At 39.5% G+C, this 19,899-nt stretch overlaps 1 protein-coding gene and 1 pseudogene across 1 annotated transcript in view; one reads left to right on the top strand and one right to left on the bottom strand.

Moving 5' to 3' along the window:
• Positions 1 to 19,899, bottom strand: part of SNX27 (sorting nexin 27) — a 78,940-nt gene that overhangs the window by 4,543 nt on the left and 54,498 nt on the right. The window contains exons 6-11 of the mRNA XM_054563272.1: positions 18,136 to 18,214; positions 16,095 to 16,258; positions 11,589 to 11,678; positions 1,059 to 1,208; positions 610 to 738; positions 137 to 196 (exon numbers count right to left, since the gene is read on the bottom strand). Of these exons, the coding sequence (XP_054419247.1) occupies positions 137 to 196; positions 610 to 738; positions 1,059 to 1,208; positions 11,589 to 11,678; positions 16,095 to 16,258; positions 18,136 to 18,214 (672 nt within the window). The remainder of the gene's footprint in view (positions 1 to 136; positions 197 to 609; positions 739 to 1,058; positions 1,209 to 11,588; positions 11,679 to 16,094; positions 16,259 to 18,135; positions 18,215 to 19,899) is intronic.
• LOC129062045 (40S ribosomal protein S12-like) lies at positions 1,619 to 2,018 on the top strand (annotated as a pseudogene).

The following is a 19,899-nucleotide window of genomic DNA, read 5'->3' as shown; positions in this document are numbered from 1 at the left end:
CCATGGGATAACCAGCCTAACAGTCCCAGAAAGACATAGAGATGAAGGTGAGGGTCCCAAGTAATTGGCCACAGGGCTATCTGTACATTTTAAACAAAGATGAAAAAAAAATCAATTCAATATTGTTTAAAATTACCTCTTTTCTCCACTTGAGCTCACAGAACACCCTCTCAAAGCATTCATGCATATAATTGAACTAAAAAAAAAAAGAGAAAGAAAGAAAAACAATATAGCAACATTCATTGGCTTCTCAGGACCAGGTACCAGAGGGCTGTGCCTTCGAACTTCTGCCCCACCCAGTCATCCCACCTTCCACACTTGCTCAGCTTAGAGAAAGACCCTGATAAACCCCACAAAACCCAGGCCTGGCTCATCCACTATTCTCTGGCTCCTTCTAGTGGTAACTGTGAGTCAAGCGGGGTGTGAAACTGCCAATCCTAGCCAGGCCTCAAGGAAAGACAGGAAGAACCTGGGGCTCTAGAATTCAAACACATTCAGACCTCGAGACCACCGCTATCTCTATAGCTCTCTCCACTGAAGCATTTAATTTAAGGAGAACTTTCAGTCCAATCTACTTTCCCCAAGCCCGCTTCCCCATCTACAACTCACATATGGTGTGAAGATTTTAACCCATCGAGGCTTCTTCTCTCCTCGTGCATATTCAAAACAGAAAGCCATTCCTTCTTCATCTGTATCCCATCGCTGCATCTCATCCCATTCAAATGCTATTACCTGATTCTAAACAACCAAGAACAAGAGTGTTAAGTTTCAGAATGCTGGGGAGCTTAGGTAAGATGGTTCTGCACCAGCCAGCAGAAGAGAAATGAGTACAGATGCCTGATCATTTCAGGGAAAAGACAGAATAGAAGTCAGTGTAACACTGAAGGTGAGGGTCAGTGTGAATCCAGTGCCTATTTAGCCACCCCAGTCAACAATTTCGACTTCATTATTCCACCACCACCAACCACTGCCATCACCCAGAAAGAACTAAAACCACAGCAAGTGAGGAACAATGTATCCCTAGTGCTCCTGGCCCCAGCCGCATGCTGAACTCTCACCTCCAGCTGTCCCTCTTCAGTGCAAGCATGAAGTTTAAAGTGCGTGATGCTGATGGCTGTGATAACGTGCCCCTTCCTCCTGGAGTCACAGGCACAGTGGGGGAAGATGATTTCATTGTAGCCCTCACACGTTCTTAGCATGTTGAGGTACTAGGAAAAAAAGGAAGGGAAAATAGTGTTGCTATGCAACTAAACGGCTGTAAAGAGCTGCAGCGATAGCACAGGAATACAGAGAATCCTCTCACCCAACAACCTGAAGACCTTGCCTCTGGTCCCACGCCCATCCCTAAGCTGGGACAGGACTCTGAGACGATCCTTTATCCCACTTTCAACCTCCAATCTCCCCTTTCTCTACTTAAAAGATACACAGATGAAGCCTGGAGAGACACATAACCAAAACTGTAGAAGGGGACTTACAATGCCATTCTGACCCTCTAATTTCACTGTACCTAAGGGATGGGAATTGAATCTATCCTTATCAATAAGAAAAGGGGCTCTCCCTGCCTCCACTGAGTTCTGTGCCTATGCGTGTGTTCAACATTCGGCTCCACCCATAACCCACTGCCCTGACCAAGGAAGGCACTGCTGCTGGAAGTGTAACAGACATTAATACTGCTTCAGGAGGGGTGCCGAAAACCTCCCTCCTCCACAATGGCCAAGTGCGTGGAATTTCCAAAGCTGCCAAAGCATTACACAAACACCAAGCCCACCTTTGTGTGCCTGCATCCTACTGTGATGAGCCTGCCTACATCAAGCTGGTTGGAGGCCCTTTGTGTCAACCTAATTAAGGTCGATGACAGAAAGAATCTAGGGGAATGGGTTGGCCTCTGTAAAATCAACAGAGAGGGAAAACCCCATAAGGCAGCTGGTTACAGTTCTGTGCTGGTTAAGGACCACAGCAAAGAGTGTCTGGTAAAAGATGTCATCGAGAGGCCTCAAACACAAGAAATGAACAAATAAACTTGGCATTTGTTTCTGAAAAAGGAAGGGAAGGGGGGAGGGAGAAGGGAAGGGAAGGGGGAAGGGGGAAGGGGGAAGGAGGAAGGGAAGGAGGGAGGGAAGAGGGTAGGGAAGGGGGTAGGGTGGGGAAGGGGGAAGAGAAGGGAGGGGAAGGGAGAAGGGAAGGGGAGAAGGGAAGGGGAGGGAGAAGGGAAGGGGAGGGAGAAGGGAAGGGGAGGGAGAAGGGAAGGGGAGGGAAGGAGGGAAGGGGAGGAAAGGGAAGGGAGAGAGAAGGGAAGAGGAGGAGGAAGAGGAGGGGAAAGGGAAGGGAAAGGGAAGGGGGAAGGAGAGGGGAGGGGAGGGGAAGGGAAGGGGAAAGGAAAGGGCTAATGTTTCTCCTCACCTCTTCTCCAATCAAAGGTTACAATCATCTTGGTGTTGATGAGTAAGCTGCCTGAGACTTCAAAAACTAGCCATTTTACATAAACCCAGAGTTAATATGAGATTTGTGTAAGGCCACAGGTAACAGTAAGTGGTAGGCCAGGTTTAATTTCTTGGTCGCCGATCCTCTCCCTATGACCAACTAATTCCTAAATCAGCCCCGCCATCCCCTGGGTCTTCTTAAAAAGCAGCTAGGCCAAAACCAAGTTACCTGTATGGCCCTCACAGGTACAATGCTGTAAGCCTAATCCAGAGAGGTATCCGAACTACTGATGCTAACTCAGCGATTTGTCCTTTCTTTTCTATAATTAAGGCTGGCCTCTCTTTCACTCAACTCACTGTTTTGAGACAAGAGAGTAAAAGAAGACAAGTGGGAACGAGACTAGAAAAGAAACAGGGAAAAGATGATTAAAATAGGCTCCTGGACTCTGACCTGGTTTCCTCTCAGAGAGTCCTGGAAACAGGCAAACAGTGCTGCATATCACACGGGAAGAGCAGAGCACATCTGGTGATGTGCATGGAGTGTTGGAGAGAAGGCAAAGGCATAGCACCCTAGTAGATTCCAATTACAGGGGCAGGGAGATTAGAATGCACTGGAAGGTTGCCTTCTGCCTTACCAAGAGAAAAGAGAAGGACAGGGGCACAAAAACGACCCGAGGCAACCCAAGGCTGTGGTACCAATGAATGGCACCTAAGGCTGTTGCTACTGGCTCCAGGGACTGTCTGGGTACCAAAGGGCCCAGGGAAAAATCCCACCACAGGCTTCCTTACCTACTTTCTGTTATTTCTGCTTAGGTAAAATAACGGCAACTTCGAAGGGGAAAAATCGTTAAGAGTAGCAAGAACACAGGGACAAGGTCAATTGAGAAGTGCCATAATGAAGCGTCATTTCCTGCTCCACCACTCTCGTCCAGCCTCCTTTATCACACCCTTCTTGTACCAGTGATAAATGGGATACTGTTTAGCCTTATTATTGGCACTATGAAGGGAAAGAAATCTCTGGGCACTGTACTTTGGTAAGTATGACAGGCAGTGTCATAGGAGAGAACTCTTACGGGGTTATGAGGAGCAGCAAAGGTGGGGGCAGGGAGCAGTACATGGAGGTGTGATCAAGAGCCTGGGCTTGAATCCTGGGCCCATCACTTCCTAACTGTTGGGTAAGTTACTTGAACTCAAGAAGATTACTACATCCCAGGATCCTCAGTTTCATCTTCTGTAAAAAGGGAAATAACTAGACCTACATTACACAGCTATTTGCAAACACTGCAGTATTTAGCACAGTATTTAGTGCATAATTAGGTGTTCAACAAATGATATCTCAAAAAATAATTTTAAAGACTCTGTTATCCTTTGCCAGACAGCTCAACCATTTTATCACTCAAGAATGCCCTGTAACCCCAAGCAGAGGACCCCGGGGCCAGGGAAACCCCCTCACACTTTTTGCAGCTTCCAGGCCAATTTGCAGCATTGATAAGTGGCCGACCCTGGGCTCAGTGGGGAGTTCTGTATTCATACCATCACCCAGCCCAGCGCCAGGGTTCCATTTGTAGTTTTTGACAACTAAGCATTTCTCTTCTGTAGAGAATCCAATAAAAACCTCCTGTATGCCCTGGTTGGTATGGACATACAGGAAATTGGTTGGGTGTTGTCCCACCTACAAACTGAAAGGTTGCAGGTTCAATTCCCTGTCAAGGCACATGCCCAAGTTGCGGGTTTGGTCTTCAGTTGGGGTGCATGCAAGAGGCACCCTATCGATGTTTCTCTCTCCCCCAACCTCTTCCCTCTCTCTTCAAAAGCAATGAAAAAATATCCTTGGGTGAGGATTAAAAAAAAAAAAAACGCTGTGTGAAATGATATGCATGGAAATTACTTTTTAAAACTCCAGGGGAAAAAAGTACATGAATGAGACAGATGAAATATGAATGGCAGAAAGCTGAAGGCTGCTGAGGCTGGGTAATGGGTACATGGTGGCTAAATGTACTACTCTTTCAACTTCTTTATATAGTTGAAAATTTCTACAATAACATGTTAGAAGAGAAAAGATAAGTGCCCTGCAACCAGGCCTGCCTCCTAACACAGTCATTGGGAACTTTCCTCCTGCTCAATAAGCAGCAAATTCTGCTCAAAGATGCTTAAGAACTCTGCAAATGCCAGTAGGTGTCCCAACCATAAGGCTGCTTCTGCTCATGTAATTCAACAAAAATGGCTTACATGTAACACATCTGCTGTGAGTTCTTTTTTGAGAAGCACCACAACTATTTAAAAAAAAAAAATACTTCTGCCACATTCCTTTTTTTTCCTGCCACATTCCTAATAGGCACTTACATAGATTTTTTTTAAAAAGAGAAATATGCAGATAAAGGGAGAAATTAGAGAAAAACATCAGAAGACATGGGGAGGTCAAGATGGCATGTAGGCAGACATGGCTCACCTGCTCGCACAACCACATCCAAGTTACAACTAAAGTGTAGAGCAGCCATCACGCAGAACCATCATAAATTGAGCTGAATGGGGAAGTCTGACAACTACAGAACTGAAGAGACCACATTCATCCAGATTGGTAGAAGACACATGGATGCAGAACGGGTTGGTCCCACATCCACGTGTGGTGGGTAAAGGTTTGGGAGGGATATCTTGAGTGAGGAGTCCCAGCTCCACAAGCAGGTCCACCAGCCCAGGGTTCCAGTGCCAGGAATATAAACCCCCACAACTTCTGGCTGCAAAACCAGCGGGGACTTAGTTGGTGGAAGACATTGCTGGAGTCCCAAGCAGTTTCTCTTGGAGAACCTACACAAGGACTCACCTACTCAGACTCACTCCCTCTGAGCTCCATGGGGTGGCAGCTTGAAACACAAACAGTGACAATACAGAGAAGAACCTGAAGTGTCTGACATCAAGGAGAGCAGAGGTCATTGTCCCTTTTCTGAACCTTCTCCCCACAGAGCCAGCATGCTGGTACCTATCAGAGACTCCATCAACCTGGCTAACACTGTCTGCCCTGCCCTAAACATCCCCTGAGACTTCCAAACACCCACCTCACAAGCCCACCTTAGCTGCTTTTCTGTATGAATGGCTGGTCTTGACTCACTTCACAACTTCCTAAATTCTATCAAACAAGCCACAGCTGGTGTCAGTGAGCTATAGGGCTGGCACTAGCAGCAGCCAGCCTAGATTCACAGCTTGGCTTTGCCTGGGAATCTCCAAGACCAGCATAAGTAGCAGCCTTCTCAGATTGCTTTATAGCTCAGGCAGGGTGGCGCAGGGCAAAACAGAGGTGGGGGCTGACCTTGGCCTGCACCACATGGGAAATCCCAGAGCCTGCCCACCCAGTGGGCAGCTACAGACCATGCCAGGGCACCACCACCCTGCCCCTGCACAGCTGATCCTCCACGGAGGGCAGAGGGTGGTGGTCAGTGGTCACAGCCAGTCCTTGCAGCTGATGGCCTGGGTAATTCCCTCCCATTGACCTGCCAACAGCAATCAAGGCTCAACTGCAAGAGGGTGTACTCAGCCCACATAAAGGGTGCACCCAGCTTGGATGATAGGGTAGGCTGTGCCACTGGACCCTACAGGACACCTACTACATTAGGGAAAACTACTATGAAGTCAAAGCAGCTCTACCTAATAAATAGAAACAAATACAGGGAGGCTGCCAAAATGAGGAGACAAAGAAGCATGACCCAAATGAATGAACGGACCAAAACTCCAGAAAGAAACCTAAACAAAATGGAGATAAGCTATCTATCAGTGCAGAGTACAAAACACTGGTTATAACGATGCTCAAGGAACTCAGTGAGGACCTCAACAGCATAAAAAAGATCCAGTCAGAAACGAAGGGTACACTAACTGAAAGAAAGAATAATTTACAGGAAAACAACAGTAGGGTGGATGAAGCCAAGAATCAAATCAATGATTTGGAACATAAGGAAGCAAAAAAAAAAAAAAAAGAAAGAAAAAGAAAAAGAAAAAGAAAAAAAAAAATCAGAACCAGAAGAAGAAAAAAGACTCCAAAAAAAAATGAAGATAGCATAAGCAGCCTCTGGGACAATTTCAATCATTCCAACATTTGCATCACAGGGGTGCCAGAAGGAGAAGAGAAAAAGTTAGAAATTGGAAATCTGTTTGAAAAAATAATGAAAGAAAACTTCCCTAATTTGGTGAAGGAAACAGACATGCAAGTTTAGGAAGCACAGAGTCCCAAACAAGACGGATGCAAAGAGGTCCACCCCAAGACACATCATAATTAAAATGCCCATGTTAAAGATAAAGGTAGAATCTTAAAAGCAGCAAGGGAAAAGCAGTTACTTATCGACAGGGAATTTCCCATAAGTCTGTCAGCTGACTTCTCAAAAGAAACTTTGCAGGCCAGAAAGGACCAGCAAGAAACATTCAGTCATGAAATGCAGGGAACTACAGCCAAGATTGTTCTATCCAGCAAAGCTATCATTTAGAATCAAAGTGCAGATAAAGAGCTTCTCAGAGAAGATAAAACTAAGAGTTCACTGTCACCAAACCATTATTATATGAAATGTTAAAGGGACTTTTCTTAAGGAAAAGAAGATCAAAGCTATGAACAATATAGTGACAATAAATATGTATCTATCAACAGCTGAATCTAAAGAACAAGCTAAGCAAACAAGAAGAACAGAGACAGAATCATGGGTATGGAGAACATTTTGATGGTTGCCAGATGGGTGGGGGGCATAGGGGAACGGATGAAGAGGTGACGGGATTAACAAGTATAAATAGGTAGTTACAGAATAGCCATGGGGATGTAAAGTACAGTATAGGAAATGGCGTAGCATTGACCCATGGACATGAACAATGGTGAGGGAGTTGGGGTGCTGGGTGGAGGGGGGCAAAGTTGGAAAAATCAGGGCAGCTGTAATAGCATTATCAATAAAATATAATTTAAAAAAGAAGAAGAAATGGGCAGCTCTGTGTATCCTGAACTCTCTCTTTGTGACCACTACCCAGGGTCTTTCCCTCTGGCATCTGAAAACAAAGGACACTGCTGCCATTCTCCTTTCTCGGATGTAGGAAACAACATATGCTTTGGAGCCAGACAGAAATGCATTCAAATCCTAGTTCTACTTCTGACAAGCTTTGTGATTTTGGGTAAGAATCTTCCCCTCTCAGATTCCACCCCTTTTGCAGAGTGGGGCTAACACCTGCGTGGTTGTCATAAGGAGGAAATGAGGATGTACACATCGTGTCTAGAACAGTATCAGACACAAATGTGTCCCTCTCATTATCCCTTTCAAGTAAAAAAGCTGACTTAACCCTCCATATTCAGGAATGCGGTCCTTGAAAGTTAAGGACCTTCAGGGGACTTACTAATGGCATAGTTCTAAAAATAACCTGAGTGGAAACTAAGGGCACCTGTGGCCTTGGTGCAACAACAGAGGTAAAGTTTCACTGGGGAGACTTAAGGTTTACAAAATACTCAGGTCAGGTAGTATTTCTCAGCGTTAAGTGAACAATCTCTACATTCCTGGACTTACGCAAAACACGAAGAGAAGAAACATTTAAAGTTTTATATACACCCAAAATTTCCAAAAGAAAATTTTTGTTTTCAAACAGATTTCCATAAGGGTAATAGCTATAAATTTAAAACACAAAATTATCCTGTCCATTCTCCTTTCATATTAAATTTTGAGCAGTTTAATATGTATCCTAAATTAACTTCCTTGATTCACATACCACTCAGATGATGGCCCATATTAGACAAGAGAAAAGGAAAGGTACAGCATGGGACATTTTGTGAATATTCAATATTTAACAAGGCAAGTAAATACAGAAATAGGACACATTAAAGCAGAGACTCAGTACTTCACACAGCAGAACATTTGGGTGAGTGGGTTGAGGTCCACTCTGGAGAACTCTCTGTTCTCCCAAACCACCTGCCAATGGTCAAACCAGGTCTCAAATTGAAATAAGAATTTGAGAGTGGCCTTGGGAGCTAGCTCCCTCAAAACCCTAGAGTAGTGATTGTGAAGCAACTTAAATGTCAGAATCACCATGGTGCTTCTGTAAACATCTTTACAAAAATTCCTAGACCCTACCCACAGAGATTCTGACTTAGAGTGAGATGGGGTCCAGACACTGCACTGTGAGCAGCTTTATAAGTGACTGCCATAAAACTGATCTGAGATGACACTTTGAGAAACACTGACTTTCACATTTACTGCCTTGTGTGAAATCACTAAAAATTATGTTGAAACACTAACAGAAATTTTTTTTTAAAAGATTTTATTTATTTTGAGAGAGGGGGAAGGGAGGGAGAAAGTGGGGGAGAGAAACATCTATGTGTGAGAGAAACACAGATCAGTTGCCTCTCACATGCTCCCAACCTGGGACTGGCCTGCGACACAGGCCTGTGCCTTGACCGGGACCTGAACTGGCAGCCTTTAGGTTTGCAGGCTGGCGCTCAATCCACTGAGCCACACCAGCCAGGGCCAGAAATTTTTCATTTGTTAGTTCAACAGTTGCAAAACCATGCTACTCCAACATAAGAAAACCTTAAGTTCCAAATGCCTGTTTGTGTGAGAGTAAAAAAAAGAAAGAAAAAAGAAATGCAAAATCTCTCTTGTACATTACATTCTCAACCATCTAAATTTGACATTCAATCTAACTCTGTAAGTAGGAAACAAAAACATTTTTGATCACACTGGATCTTACAAACCCTGACAAAGATATGAGCTGTCCTCTGTATTTGGAGAACAAGGAAATGTACACAGAACTTATTTATCTGTAAAGAACTCCGGAGTATTTTCTTAAGATTCAATTTGACAGCTGGCAATCTGAACAGCCCATTTTATAGAAAAGGAGCTGAATTGAGAAGTTTGTTGGATCGCTGAAATTCTCAAAGTGATATGGCAACTAATTGTAGTGACTTGACCTAATAATCGTAGACCTATTAAGCCCATTAAGTTGCTAGAGATAATGATATCAAGACCTATAGGCTCTGAAAGGTCCATTAGAGTTGGAAGTTTCAATGTAGTGACCATGACGATTGACTAAGCTAATGTCTCTGAACACTAATACTTGAATACATGAAATTATACTTAAAGAAAATTTAAACTTTGTTGGAATTTTTTTTTAATCTGATTTTAGTATTATGGGGCTAGTACACCCCTGTATGTTGGCAGTAGGTTTTCAAGACAATAGAATTCTATAAATGTTTAAGCATATTTTATACTCAATTTCAGTGACGCCTGGGGAAACACATCAACATACCAAATGCAATAAAGTTCTTAACTGGGTGATTCCAAGATGCAAACTTGAGTTTGAAAATGATTTTGTAATAGATTACCATGCTTGTTAAATTCAGATTTTCTATACTTTGCCACAGAACAATCTACTGCTTTATCTAGCATCTAGTGCTGTGCCTGGCACACATTAGGTGCTCAACATATACTTTTGATTAAATGTACAAATGGCAAGGCAGATAGTGTGTTTGGAGTACTACATGTGCAAAAAAAAAAAAAAAAAAATCATGTACTTCATATTGGTATTGTTTTATCAGAGGCCCTTATGGAATTATTTTGATTCTGCTGGCTTTGGAAAAGGCAAAGAACTATTGCACAGATTGATGATTCTTTAGTATTTGGCTCTTTTAACCAAAAAGATGTAGATGTGTTGGGTGGAATCATGCATTCATACATAAAAGACAATGCCATTATATTAAAGAACAAGAAGTTGAGTTTTAAAAACCTGTCTCCCACATATTAAAATTCCTTTAGACAAAATTCTGCAAATTAATAGACTTAATTCTATTTAAAATATTTTGTTGCCTATTTCAGCCTATTGACATGTAGAACATTTGGAGATGGTACCCTGATCTTTGGCAATTTACCTTCCATCATATAAGTGATAAAAGAACTATCCCAGCTAGACGTAAGATTATGGACTAAATTTGATGGCTGATTTGTATATTCTTATTCCAACTCAATTAACTTAGATGGATAAACATTCCCTCATAAAAAGTGCACAGAAGGTACAAAGAAATTCAAGTGATCTGTAAGAATCACTACCAATACAATTACTGCTTTGTGTGAAATCATGAAAAATTATAATTGGAAAAATTTCAACTATATGTGAATTTGCCAAGAAAGAAATTTTTAAATTCTATGAGTGAAAGTTTTGCGAACATTCATTACAAATTTTATTTTTGACAATTTCCATCCTTGTATTTATGGCAGATACAAATTGAAAATTAATTTTTAAACATTTAAGGAATATTCTAGGTACCCTCTCCAACAGAACTTTCTGTGACGATGAAAATGTTCTATATCTGAACCGTTCAATACAGAAGCTACTAGCTACCCAATATTTGAAATGTGTGTGACTAATGCATCTGTGGGACTGAATTTTAGGTTTTATTTAATTTAAATACATTTAAAATTAAACTTAAATAGCCACATAAGGCTAGAAAACATCAAATTGAACAGGACAGCTCTAGGATATTATACTAATAAAAAGTACTGCTGAGCATAAATGTCTAAGCAACTGCAGAGACTGAAGTTGTAAACACAAATATTTTGCAACCACTAAATCACAACTAAAATAATTTCTAATGTACAAACCCTACTATCAATTCTTACAAAATCTTATCTTTAGCATATTAAATGTTTTATACATCTTTTGTTTAGAACTTTTTCTATCAAAAAGAATTCTATTTGGTTATTAAAAATAATAAAGTTATATATCTATATATAGAATAAGCTCTTTGTGTTTTAAATGGAGGAACACAATAGACTTTACATCAAAGTCTATTTCCCCCACCTTAAAAAATTTTTTTTAAATCCTTACCCAAGGATATGTTTATTGATTTGAGAGAGAGAGGAAGGGGCAGAGAGAGAAAGAAAAAGAAACATCAGTGTGAGGGAGAAACATCAATCGGTTTTCTCCAGTATGCATCCCAACTGAGGATCGAACCTGCAACCTCGGAACGTGTCCTGACCAGAAATTGAACCCACAACCTTTTGGTGCACAGGACGAAGCTCCAACCGATTGAGCCACCTGGCCTTTTTTTAAATTAGTTTAGCCACAGGCCAGGCTGCAACATTTTTCAAAAATGACAGGAACAACAGGTTTAAGAGATAAGAAAGGGCATTTTATAAAGAGACTATGGGGACATAAACCTACCATGACCATTTTCCTTTGTTCATACAGCTTCTGTAATTGGTAGGACTTTTCCTCTGCTTTGATGTAACCTTTTTTCACATCATCGACAGCCTGTCACCAAAACAGAGGCAGGGAAGAAAGAAATGTAAAAATCATTATCAAGTACATTCTTAATAAAAAGAGACACAGATTCATTTTCAGAATAACTCTTACCCAGATGGACCACCATCATCACCAGTGCAATCTGCTACATGGATATATTTACTGGAATAAACAGCATGTAAGCATGTACTCAAGGACTGTTCTAAGCATGTGAGCAATCTGGTTTCTCATGTTAAGAGAATTAAATTTTGGTTAATTCATACATGTGAAACAATTAGAGAACACTAAAAGATAGCATGTCATACTGTATTAAAGGTAACAATGGAGTAGCAAAAATGTGTGGTATAGATAGTAAGATATATGCAGTCAGAACATGAGAGTTTACTGCTAATTTTAGTTATCAAGGAAACCTTGGCTGGACCCCAAAGGGTAAGTTAAATAGAAAAAACTACTAGCTGAAGTCAGGAAACAGGAATGGGCTTGAACTTAATAAATGCATTAAGGAGACAGATTTGCCTAATCTGAATAAAGGGTACATATTAAGGGACAATGGAAGATAATGCTGGAGTGGGGGTAGGTTAACAGATTAGGAAGGATCCTAGAAAGCAGGCACAGGAATTTAGACTTAAGGACCGTAGGGAGTTAAAATAAGCAATGAAAAAATTTCTTTTGGAAGATTCATTTGTATTTGAGTGTGAATGAATTAAGTTAAGGAAAGAATAAGAGAGACCAATGATGTTGTCATACTTTAAGCATAAAGTGAAACAAGACCTTTAACTAGGGGGGCAGGAATTAGAAGAGAAAGTGATAAGTCTGAGATCATGAACACACACACACACACACACACACACACACACACACACACACAATCCTCAATAGCACTTGAAACAGGCATGAGCGTACCTAGACATAATATACTAATTCTAAACAACTGCTGATTCAGCTAAATGATATATACATTCTCTTCCCAACCTCACTCCACCCCAAGAAAACATTTAAAATCTAATGGAAGGAAAATCATCATTGGGAGAAAAAAAAAGAGCAAACGGAATCATCTGTCCAGGGTATTCAAAATCTAACCTCAGTGAGTTCCTGCAAGGGCAGCTCTATGCTGGCACCAGGCAGGGGCCCATCTGAACTCTAATCAGAAGACTGCCAACTTCCGAAAGGCAGAAATCCTTCCCCATAGTCTTCTTAAGGGAAAAAAGTTATATAACAGAATGAATATTGAAGTTGAAAGACTAGTTCAACTTCTAGGTCTGTCACTTACCAATGTGCACTCGAGTAAGTCACTTAAACCCTCTCAGACTATAAAACAGGAATAATACTCATCTCATGGGTAGACAACAAAATGAGACAATGGGTGTTAAGAGTTTCATAAAATACAGATTAAACAGTTACTATTATCATTGCTATTAGCATCTTTTAGCTGTTAAGTTCTAAGAACCACACATGGATATTAATGTCCTGCCTGGGACTGCCTAATGGAAAGATCACGCCGATTTCTCCTCAATCCTAGCTATACAGACAAGGGCTTATTTGGGCACAGAGGATCACAGTCACAGAGGGGATGCTCAGTAAGAATGGCCACGCTGAGAATGTCCTAAAGAACCTGAACACTTTGTTTTTTTAATCACCAAAAGACTTGACTGCTCCAGGCCAAATTAAACCAATTACTGAAAAGCTGGAAGAGAAGTAAAAAGGGGAAACAAACTAATAAATACTGGACTATCTGTTTTGTTTCCCATGTAACAAACTGTAATTTAGTTAAGGGGAAAGGCTTTCCTGATGACCAAATAAAAATGCTGTGTTTGTTTTGCCCTTATCCCAATACCTAGAACTGTGTGTGACTTGGAATAGCTCTTAAATATTTGAATATTTCCCCAGGGCAGCAGTGGATCTGAGTGAATATCTACTCCAGCAACTCTGAGTGAACCATTTTCACATGGGACAATAAAAATGTTCTTTCCTCTCCTCTCTCAATTTCTAATCAAGGTTATATTGCTTGACTAGCCCTGAGTAGAAAACAAATACCATCACACTAGTCCTTTTTTTCTTAAATTGTTTTTATTAAAGTAAAAGATGTACATAATGTTTAAAAATAACAAGTATTACTAAAAGGCTCCTAACAAAAATGACAGCCTCCTGATCCCATGGCCTCATTCCACAGAAGCAACTACTTCTAAGTACTTTACTAGTTCCTTATGATCTGTTCTTTCCATAATTCTAAATGTCATGCTTACACTAATAATTCTGAACTTACCAATTTTGGACAATTTTGACTTTCTCTTCTTTTTTTTAAAGATCTTATTTATTTATTTTTAGAGAGAGGAGAAGTGAGGGAGAAAGAGGGAGAGAAACATCAATGTGTGGTTCCCTCTTATGCCAGGGGACCTGGCCTGCGACCCAGGCATGTGCCCTGACTGAGAATTGAACCAGTGACCCTTTGGTTTGCAGGCCAGCACTCAATCCACTGAGCCGCACCAGCCAGGGGCTGATTTGCTTTCTTATACTAAACACTCCTACTTCCTCTTCCTCCAATCTCTCAATAAAAATTAAATCAATATTCAGTATTACTGTAATCAATACATTATTGTAAGCACGTAAACACTGTTCACAACTAAGTCCTGTACTGTACTATGACTTCCTTTCTTGTATATGTTTTTTTCCTCTGATGTTAACTGCCTGATGTTTTTGTGTGTAATTTTCCATGTGAGTCTCTCCAATTCCTATATAACCAAACACCAAACTCCTCTCCGCAGACATTCATTTTGTAGAAACAGCTGACAATTCTATTCTGCTCTCTCCTTTCCCATTCTCCATCCTTGCAGGTTTACACCTATGGAATTCTATTATTAATTATTTACTTAATAATATTTATTATTAAATATTATTTAGCGAGCCTTCAGGAAGAAGCAGCTTAAATGTGTGTTCAATCTGCCAGTTTAGCCAGAATTTAAATACTTCTTACCATGAATTTCGATCTTATGAATTCTTTAAGGAAAAGGCTCATTATCATCACTATTATCTAATATTTTATCAATTTTGGGGTGCACATTTTTTCATATTTTATCTTCTCTAAAATCAATGATATGTCAATTTAATTGGTAGCTCTTTTCTCTTAACAGCACATAAATAACAGCGCATCTTACAATCGATGGCATCTTGGAACTGATGAAATACACTGGCAAATTATCCACCATCAAAATATGATACAAAAAAATAACTAAAACTAAGGGAAAATTTTAATATTATTTTCCAAATGGTACAACTGTTCATATAGTCAAGCAAAAAAATCATTTGAACCCTCTGCCCTGTTGGGAATATAAAACAGTGCAGCTGCATATGGAAAACAGTATGGCAGTTCCTCAAAAATTATAAACAGAATTATATGATCAACAATCTCAATTCTGGGCATATTAAAAGCAGGATTTGAGGAGATATTTACACACCATGTTCATAATACCATTATTCATAATAGCCAAGAGGTAAGGAAAAAACCAATGTCCAGCCACAGATGACTATACAAAAATGAGACATACACATATAATGAAATATTATTATTTTGCCTTAAAAAGGAAAGACATCCTGTCCTTTGCTATAACATGGATGAGCTTGCGGACATTATGCTAAGTGAAATAAGCCAGTCACAAAAAGAAAAATAGTGTGTGATTCCACTTACATGATCAGAAAACAGATCTCAGCAAAGTTATGCTGAGAATATATCCTATGTAGACCCTAAAATTGAACCAGATATTCTGACTCCCATTCTAACAAGACTCTGCTATAAATTCATTATTTATAGTCATAATAACATAAACACTGAATACTGACTTAACAAGTATTATAATTTGCCTGTATGAGGAAGATGGGGGAGATATAAAAGGTATGGGTATTAGTGAGAAGGGGGAATGAAATGGAGCTAGAGTCTCATCTTTTAGTGGGAAATGAAGAGATACTGCCTGAATGTGAAAAATCAAATAGGAGCAATATAGCCAAGTTGTAACAGAAGTGGAAGTAAAAAAAAAGCTAAAGAGATGAAAAGCAATTGCCTTTGTGAAGAGATGAAGCTAAGTGGGGGCAAAGAATATTTTTCATAAAAACCTGTGTAGAACTATTTGATGGTTTAAACTCTATGTATGTATATTTTGATAAAAAAATTTTGAAAAGGTACACAGCCATACTGTTCATTTTCTGTTGTTTAAAAAAAATAACAATAAAAACATCTTGAACTTCAGGATATCTTCACTTCTTAAACTTGTCTTTTATGAAATGAGATGGCAGAGTTTACAAATTTAGCTAAGATCCAAGAGGCAAAGCAGGTTATCCAAGGATTCACAGTGAATTTGCAAATATAAACACTCCATATAAACAAAAAGAAAAAAGAAAAAAATCAGGCCTTTCCAGGAAGATCAATTCACCCACCTGATGAAAGAAGTAGGTAACAGCGAGGTCATTGTCATTTAAGAGGATTTCTTCTTCTGTCGTAAAAAGCCACTTTCGAATGGTCAGGCAGGTGCCTGGCACAGCTGATGTATAATTCTGGACGTAGAGTTTATGAGGAAATTCATTAGGTGCCAGCTTACGAACTAAAGAGAAGACAAAACAAAGAAAGCTAGAGCGAACAGATATACAAGGAACTTCCCTAGTATAAACTGCAGATACAGTGTAAACAGGGAGATCAAGAATGGCAGATTATCATTAATCAGAACATCAGCTTAGATCTATTACGAAGCTCTGCCTTAGGACGACAAAATAACCATTTGTCTGGCCAAATCTATCCCTTCTAAAAGCTGTAACTATAGCCAGCAGTCCTCAAACTGACTGAATTCCATCACCTGAATGACATGCCATTCAGTCAGCATGCTAATGCTGCAGACAGTACATACTACAAAGTCAATTAAAATCTCTGATCCATTTACCTGTTAAAACACAGCAATGTCCAGTGAACATTTTTTTTTTAAACTCTCACCTGAGGATGTTTATAGATTTTATTTTTTAAGAGAGAGAAGGGAGAAAGTAGGGGGGACAGAAAGAGAGACAGGCAGACAATGATATGAGAGAGAAACATTAAATGGTTGTCTCCTATACATACCCAGCTTGGGGATTGAACCCGCAACCTTTTGGTGTACAGGATGATGCTCCAAGCAACTGAGCCACGCGGCCAGGGCTCCACTGAACGGTTTTAAAGCAAGCCTCCCCTCTTACCCAGCTATGGATATTCGAGTTTCTCAAGTGGCAATTCTCAATGTCTTTTATTGTTTAAGAGTAGAAAGGCTCTCCCCACCCCACTCCTCAACTCAAAAACATTCAACAAAGTGAAAAGTGTCTTGGAGTAAAGGTACTTCCTCTTCCTAACAGTGCAGAAGCAGAACAAAACACTACTGCTTTTAATTTCTATACCGCTTTTCTCCGGAAAGGCTCAGTTTTCTTTTCATGTTTACTTGGCTTTATACCACTGCAAAAGACAGATTTAATATTTCCTATTTTATTTATTAACTAAAGCTTAGAAAAGAAGGATAAGATTAGAATCTGTGTCCTGGTTCCCTAGCAATCCTTTGTAACATTTCTATCTGCCTAGTTAGACTATAGGGCACTTGGAAGATAAAGAATAATAGGGACATGGCTGCTTCGCGGGGAATCAAGTTGCTTTACATTGACCTCGGACAGCAAGACAACCCAAGTCTACCAACTCTCTCCCTTTTTGGGGATGAGGAAGAGCTGATCAATCAATAATATGTCATTTCTGGCCTTAGCCCTGTGTCTGGTACATATATATATGATGTGGAAAAGGCCCATAAACAGTAGGAAATAAACTACAGGAAATCTGTGTCATTCAGAGCAAGCACTCAGACTTCCTCCCCTTTGTGGTCTCAATGCAACCAATGTGACCAACAATGCCTAGCTTTTATAAAATAATATATAAGACAAGCTTCCTGTCATGATGAAATACAATTTCCTAGGAAGAGGATATCTATTTACAAAGAAATTTAAAGATATGCATTAAAGCAATGGCTTTTAAGAAATTTATCTCTAACTTCTGAAAACAGAAAGCTATGCTTTAAAATCTACAAAAAGCATAAAGTATACTATTATAAAACAAGTTGTCGCTAAATAGAACATCCCCCCTTTTTAAGTCTGTTTCCATTGCAATATATTAATTTTGAACCTCTAACTTAAAAGAACCTCATGACAGTATCTGCTTCAGCACTGGGTGCAAGTGACTTAAACTTACTAAGGAGGAAAAAGAATCAACAGTGACCAGATATCCTTTGACTTGGACTGAATGGGATTTGCCTGGTCTCCTTATTGCAGACTGTCCTAATAAGAATCTCCCTGGTCTGCAAGCTCTTTTTCTCTAAGCAAATAGTAATAGTTTCAGTCTGACAGCTTCTGGGAGCTTCAGTCCCACAGTACTAGAATAAAACACCCCAAACAAAACTTAATATTAGTCACTGGCACTTACCAAAGGAATGATTGATCACTTCAAATAAGGCAAAGTAATTCACTGTCGTACTGTCCATGCCCACCTTTGCTGCAATAGCCTAAAGTGTAAACAGGATAGATTAGTTTCAAGAAAACTAAATCAGACGATGCTGTGGGACAAAAACTGAAGTATGCATACGGAAGGGAAAGAGAGGGGTTTTGCCATCTTTGTTTTACATAAACTAAATTCATGGCCCATAGCCATTCTTCTTTGTATGTATGTCTACATGCACACATCCATACATATGTACGAAATTAAAGGAAAAAAAATTACCTGTATTTGACCCAAAGAGCTATAATCTCTAAGTATGAGTCTCTCTCCTCTAATTCAAGCTGATAATAGTCTCTCCTTAAATATAAACATTCTTTTCTGAAATATGACTTCAGTCCACAGGGATCTTTTTTAATAGCACTTACAAGAAAAGTGCTAGATAAGAAAAGATCTTAAGAAAAAAAAAATCTTAAATATCCAGTCTTGTATATTCAGCCTACATTTAATACATAGGCTGTTAACATGTACAAGATCTGTATCTGTGGTTCTTGAGCTTAAAATACTGTTTATCAATTTTGTTCAAACTTCACAAATTGTTCTCCTGATTAATCATTAAATGGAAAACCAGATTACTGTATACGTCCTGGTGAGAAGCAATATGAAGTGAAGCAATATGAAGTATTCTTATCAAAATAGCTGAACCTGAATCTAATCAAACCTCCAGAGAAAACTTCCATTTATAAAAAATGTAAGGAGCCAGCCAGCCCTGCCTAGGTGGCTCAGTTGGTTGGAACATCATCCCGTACTCTGAAAGGATGTGGGTTTCAATACTGGTCAGGGCATATACCTAGGTAGCAGGTTCGATCCCCTGTCGGGGCACGTATGGGAGGCAACCAAGGGATGTATGTTTTTCTCTCTCTCCCTACCCCTACTTCCCTTTCTCTCTAAAATCAGTAAACATATCCTCAGGTGAGGATAAAAAATTTAAAAAAAAATTTTAAATGATAAGGAAACAGAAAGACATACTGAATGACACAAGTAGGTACAAGAAACAAACAGATAAATTTAGAATGTGGGACATTCCACAGGACACAGACCCAATTTCTGCAATAAAACAATGACATGGAAAAAGAAGTTGGGGAAGGGAAGAGAGACTGTTCTATTTTAAAACAAACACAAAAAACCAAATATGATATAAAGACCTTATTTAGATCCAGATTTTAATCAATCAACTATAAAAATTCATTTCTGATAATTGGGAAAATTTGACTGTCGATTTGTTATTAGTTAATACCAAGAAAGTACTGTTAATTTTTTAGGTTTGATAATGGCTTTGTGGTTATGGAAGAAGAATGGCCATATTTTTTTAGAGATGTACACTGAAATACACACAGGTCCAATAACATAAAATCTGCTTTAAAATATTTAAATGAAGAGGGAAATAGAATATATAATGCAAGTGTAGAAAAATCTTGATGACTCTTAAATGACTGATGAACAGATGGAGGTTCATTGTTCTATTCAGTTTTCATGTATGTTAAAAAGTTTTTTAAAATTAAAAGGGGTGGGGGATTAATCAGAACCACTACTACCTAGGATACATAGTGTACCTTCTTTCAAGAAGGACTAAGTAATTTCACATTAACAATAATAACATCAACAACAGTAGCTAACATTTAATAAATGTATGTGCCAGATACTTCAAGCACTTTTTATGTTATTTACTAATTTAATCTATCTTCCTTAGCTTTG

The sequence above is a fragment of the Pteronotus mesoamericanus genome, unplaced genomic scaffold, assembly GCF_021234165.1.
Source record: "Pteronotus mesoamericanus isolate MK-2021 breed Mesoamerican mustached bat unplaced genomic scaffold, CSHL_Meso_final scaffold_705, whole genome shotgun sequence".
Classification (NCBI taxonomy): Eukaryota; Metazoa; Chordata; class Mammalia; order Chiroptera; family Mormoopidae; genus Pteronotus; species Pteronotus mesoamericanus.
The sequence above is the reverse complement of the archived record's forward strand: the minus strand, read 5'-3'. Positions and strand labels throughout refer to the sequence as shown.